This window comes from Lissotriton helveticus, chromosome 11 (genome assembly GCF_964261635.1).
Source record: "Lissotriton helveticus chromosome 11, aLisHel1.1, whole genome shotgun sequence".
Lineage (NCBI taxonomy): Eukaryota > Metazoa > Chordata > Amphibia > Caudata > Salamandridae > Lissotriton > Lissotriton helveticus.
The window spans coordinates 94,545,264-94,551,263 of NC_136072.1; the positions used below are offsets into that span (position 1 = coordinate 94,545,264).

Genomic DNA, 6,000 nt, shown 5'->3' on the forward strand with positions numbered 1-6,000 from the left:
TCGAATTAGCCGTGGCCAAACATGCCTGCAAATCCTTGGAAGGAATTTGGCATTAGGGATATTCTCCCAATAATTGATTCAATCAAAAATATAAAGAAGGTTTAAAAGAATAAAGCTTTAATTGAGGCACACCTTCAGAGGATATAATGCTAGTTAATTTTAACAAGCAATAATATCTCCTGAGTATTCTTTAAAATTGTGAATAGGTTCTCCAGTGACAATCGGACCTGCAATGAGGCATTGCCTTCCCATAAGCTAGTTCATTCCCTCCCAACCTTCTTCATTGAGAAGATTCGATGGCTAACTCAACTCTGCGATAATCCTAATACCACCACACATCACCTGTGGACCTAGAACCACCTTGTGGTTCTTTATCATTATTTCACGGAAGTTGCATTAGCTGTTCTCCAAAATGAACTTCGAATGCTTCTTGATCAGGGTGCTGTGACCGCTCTAATTTTACTCAATCTCTCTGCAGTCTTTGGCACTGTTTTCTTGCTTTGCTGTGAAAAAGGCTGGAGAAGATTGGAATTAGTGAGTTTTTACTTTTCCTAGGTTAATCTCTTTTCTTATCGGAAGGAACCAAATAATAATCACGCCACCTTTCAGACAATTCACCGCAACTTCATACTGTGGTGTTCTTCGGGGGTCGCCTATTGAGTCATACTTTTTAATTTGAATCTGTCCCCTCTCACAAAGCTCATCAGGAACAACCGCTTATCGTGTATGGCCTATTCAGATAATATGCAAATTGTATTGATAATTGATGGTAACAGAAATTTTATGCAGGCCTATTATATCAGGGTTGAAACCAGTGACAAATAGAATGTCTTCTAACTGCTTGAAGCTGAACACAGACAAGACGGAGGTGCTTATTCCTTGGTGATACAACTTCACCTTGGACTACTAGTTGGTGGCCTGCTGAGCTTGGCACATGCCCTCCCCAGTCCACACTGTTAGAAATTTGGGAATTGTCATTGACACCCTGTCATTTACTCCACAAATTGAGAAAGTGACTGTTTCTTGCTTTTATCAACTTAAGATCCTGATAAAAAATGTACCTTTTCGCCCTACTTTGGTCCTTTTCTTTAAAGCACTGATGTGATCCCAGTTGACCTACACCAGTGCTGTACATCGGAGTCTCTGCACCTACCAATTTCATAGGTTCCAGATGGTGCAGAAATGCGCTGTTTGTTTGTTACTCAATCTTCCAAGCCATTTCCATTTCTCCAATCGCCTACATTTGCTCCCCTGGCTTTTGGTATAGAAAATGTGTCTATTCTAGTGTTTCGATCCCTGCGTCAATTAATTTCAAACCTACATGTCTCATTCGTCCACTCTCGGAAGACCGGGTGAAACACATTTATGGGTCAAGCCTTGACTGGGATATTTTCCAGAGTGAAGACGTCAGAAGGGAATTATCACATTTTGGAAAACAAATTCCCTGGCAAATGTCAAGTTTGACTCCTTGCTTCAACTAGTCACTCGGATTAAGGTAGTGGTAGCACCCACCATTAGAAACCTTAAGATGTGTAAATGTTAAAAAAACATGACTGTTGTGTGCCCAAGATTGGTAACTTTGACCAAAAGCCCAAACCGTCATTTTGCCTTCAATTGGTGTCCAAATTTCACAAATGGACTGAACACAGTTTATCACTTGTGGCACTCCAAACCCATAGAACACCCATAAATCTGTGCTATACCCCATAGTCCAGAAACCCAGAGGAACAGTGAGGCAGTGGAATATTCCTGCACGGGGGAGAATGTAGGGACTTAATATGGTTTGGAAAACAAAGTTAAAATTCTGGCAAATGCCATGTTAACTTTCTCACAGTCAGACAATCTGGGTGAGAGTGGTCTGGCACCCAGCAATAGTAACGTTATAATGTGTACATATTGAAAATATGTGGAAGTGGTAGTTTCCTTACAGCCCTGGCATGATACCTACAACCAATCACAGCTACCCTGCAATTTCAGGTGCTTTCCAAACTTCACATGTGTACTGTACCCAGTTAATCTCTTGTGGACACCCCAAAGCCATTGAACAGTGTACCATAAACAGTAATTCTGCCACAATTGTGTGATCTGTGCTAATATTACCTAATTGATTTTGCAGACATTCCCTATGAAAACCCACATATATTCAGTATAAACAGACACCAGATATTCTAGGCAACATTTTCTTGGTTAGTTTTCCTAGGATTGCCCATTTGAGTAATGTAACAAAATATTGGCGGATTTGCTAAAAAATTGAAAATATCTCCACATTTTTCATTATGTAATCTTTATATATTCAGGCTGCAATGAAATATTAATACGCAAATTGCACCAATACCTAGCCCGGAATGTGCTGAAATAAAAACATGCACTTTATCTGAACACACAAAGAGGTTCTTGTATTTGAACAACTTAATGCAATAAAACCTCCAGTACAGAATTTCCACAAACAGTCCCAGCAGTAAATGTGTTAAGTAATTTAAAATTGTTGTAAATATTGTACCCGTGTGTTATAAGAAGGACGATAAGGACGATTCATGTAACGCTACTTTGTTTTTTGTTTTTCTTGGCAGGTTGCACAAGACATGAGTGTGGTAAATAAATTCAAACTCCAAGCACTGATTTATCCAGTTCTTCAGGTGCTGGATTTCAATACGCCGTCGTATCAAGGGAACAAGAATATGCCCATCCTTCCGCGGTTTGTGATGGTGAAGTTCTGGTTGGACTACTTAAATGGCAATCACAACTTTGCCCATGCAATGCTGGTGAACAATCATACTGCTCTGGACCAAGGCCAAGCTGAGGCCCTCAGAGCTCGCCTTGACTGGAATTCACTCTTGCCGCCTGCAATCAAAAAACAGTACCAGCCAGTGATGCAAAGCACTGGTACCCCACACATTGCTCAGGAATTACCTGCATTACTTGATATCCGTGCTTCTCCATTAGCGGCACCCATGGAGACTCTACAGTTGATGCCGAAGACTTACATCCTGACATGTGAGCATGACGTGCTCAGAGATGATGGGATCATGTACCTGAAACGCTTACAGGAGGCCGGCGTCGAGGTGGCACATGATCACTATGATGACGGCTTCCATGGCTGCATGATATTCGCCACATGGCCAACTTATTTCTCTGTTGGAGTTCGAACAAGAGACAATTACATCAAATGGCTTGAAAAAAACCTATGAAGTTGAAATTGAAATATTCTGGGCCATGGAGCAGTCACAATATGGCTGCATGACAATGCGTTTGTTAGACAGTTTGGTTGCATGGTGGTGTATGTTACATTATTTAAGTAAGTATGAGACACAGTAGAAGCAGATTTTAATTTGGATCGGGAAAGTACATTATAGAAAACATGTATGCAAGGATTGTGCCTAACAAGCAAACAGGGACATTGTTTTTGGATTAATAGCACAAAAGCTTCCTATTGACAGTCTTCCTGGATTTCCATGCCGTGTACCATCAAACTAAAAGGGCTCAGGTCCGTCCAAACTTAGGATAGTTTATGTAGATTTGCGACTTCGTTTGGAGTACATTCACAGTATTTTGTGGAGGAATTCTTAATTCCAGAAGTTCTCATAAATATAAGCATTTCCACATGCATAAGAGTACATAGTGTACATATATCCACGTATAAATAGTTTGCACAAGTGCATTTGCTAATTTATGTTTTATTTTTCTCTGTTGGGAAGGGTTTTTTTCCTGTGTGCAAACTTTGTTTCTAACAGCACCAATTTTGGGGTAAGACGCCTCTCCATTCTGACCCTGCTTAAGATTTTATTCATGTGCTTGATTGCTTGAAGCATCTAAGTCTTGGACAGTATTCAGGGTGGGACTGGAATGTGGAAGTTTGTGAATGCAAAAAACTAACACCTTTGTGGATGTTCATCCACTTTTCATGGTGTTGCCACCCTAGAACACATGGAAGTCAATTTACTCTAATATAAAGTGACACAAATTTATGTGGGAGTAAATCAATTTAAGGATGAAAACTCACATATAGTGCTTTCTAAATGTTAATTTATACTTATAAATTACATGTGCACACCTACGCTGAATATTAGTTGCGTAAATTGCTTTGTGAGATGGGTCCATTACATGTAGTCCCGCGTGAGTGTGACGGTAGATCTTCTAGTTAAATGAATCAAACACTGTTCACAGTCGTCATATTCTAATTTTCTTTTTAAAACCAGTTGCCTTTTCATTGAGTGGTACGCCATCTCATTGATGTAAGCATGTGTTCAAAACATCACCGAATAAGGACTTTTTTCCCATCTGCGGAATCCAACTGGAAGCTGAATTCAACTCTACTGAATCAGGATGGAATGGGGAATGATAGCAGATGAGCATTCTGTGGGGAATTCTTTTTTTCCTTTAAAAAATATGTATTTTAAAGAAAGAAAGTGTGGAAAAATGATTCCAAGGAGGATGGTATGTTACTCTGTTGTGTGGGATTTTGTATCCCGTTTCATTATTTTAAGCAAAAAAGCAATGCAATTATTAAAAGTTGCCTTTTAAGAAAAAAAATTTTTTTTATCCATTATATATAAATTTAAAGTTTATGTTTGATCAAAATAATTTCCCAACAGGAGAAATAATTTGAAAATGTGTGTATATATATGTGTGTGTGTGTATATATATATATATATATATATATATATATATATGTAGTTTTAGTCTCACAGAGAAAGTTTTTATGTACCCAATGCTACTATGTTGGTTTCTTGTATTCAACTATGCATATACATGCCATACACTGAAGCGGTCCATGCTGATGGATGCAAGGACCTTTTGCACTAAATACCACTTGGGTATATCCTCCCCAAAAATGTGCACAATGTTTGCATTTTATAAATTAAGGAGTGCAACGAAGTGTGATTGGCCTTCTTTCAGTTGATACGATTCTGAGTGATCTTTCTTAGTTTCTTCTTTAAAAATCTGCAATGCTGTTTTTCCTAACCCCCAATTAAATGTTCTAAACTGTATTACATTTTGTTTTATGGTATACAGCTTCCGTTCACCACACCCAATTTTTTGTATAACATTCTTAGCATATTTTGTTGGTTTGATTTTAGACTTGGTATATGACTTTGCTACAGCTCAAGTCTTTGTGAGATTAACAACCTCAACCTTTGTATTATACGGGTGGAATTAATGGGGAGTGTGAATTTATTGTGCAATGTTGTAACTCTCAAGAGACAAGATTACTTACTGCAACTATTACATTCACCTAATGGTTTGGTATAACATACTCTTGACCACGGGTGGACGTGTTTTTATGTTTGTGATTATTGTGTATGTCTTCAACAGTACGACCAAAGCTCGGAAAGCTAGAACCAAACTGGACACACATGTAGCTTGAAATACACTGGAACCATTGCAGCAAAGTAAAATCATTGATGATTATGTTGTCTAAAAGACTGTCCTGACAACTCCTTTTTCCCCCTTTTTTTTAGCTGAAGGTCTCTAGTGGGCTTACCAGGAGCTTACAGAGGCTTACAGCCTTCCCATTGCTTAACATCGGTTGGATTTGTTCCCTCTTTCATTTGCTTGCTTCTTAAGGGATGGGGTTCCTTGTCCTCGTTTGGCCATCTTGTGTTTGTCCATCCAGTGCAGCATAGCCTGCTTACATCTTGCTGATTGGTTCACATGCCCTGTCTATTGCGACACGTATTTTTAGCTCTCAGTGGTCATATATCCTGCTCATTGCTTACCATTGATTGACTTTATTGTCACTCTCATTTGCTTGCTTCTTATTCGTTAGATTGTGCGTCCTTTCCTTTATCTTTGTGCGTTTGTCCCTCCCATGGAGCATGGGCTCCATACTTGGCTCCTTTCAATGTTTGCTTTGCAATTGCTACCTTTATCTTCCCTTTAGTGCATGTATTTCCAGTTGTCTCCTTATGTACGTCACTCCCCTCCCTCTGCTGCGTATTCCTCTTTCACCAGTTGCTTCATTACTTACATTGCTTCCTCACCTCTGTGCTTCTCCCTGCC

The 6,000-nt window shown here is 39.2% G+C and overlaps 1 protein-coding gene across 1 annotated transcript in view; it reads left to right on the top strand.

Annotated features, from left to right (window-relative positions):
* NCEH1 (neutral cholesterol ester hydrolase 1) overlaps positions 1 to 4,530 on the top strand; it is a 79,163-nt gene extending 74,633 nt beyond the window's left edge. The window contains exon 5 of the mRNA XM_078666599.1: positions 2,571 to 4,530. Coding sequence (XP_078522725.1) covers positions 2,571 to 3,188 — 618 coding nt within the window. The 3' untranslated portion in view covers positions 3,189 to 4,530. The remainder of the gene's footprint in view (positions 1 to 2,570) is intronic.
* Positions 4,531 to 6,000: the final 1,470 nt, after the last annotated feature.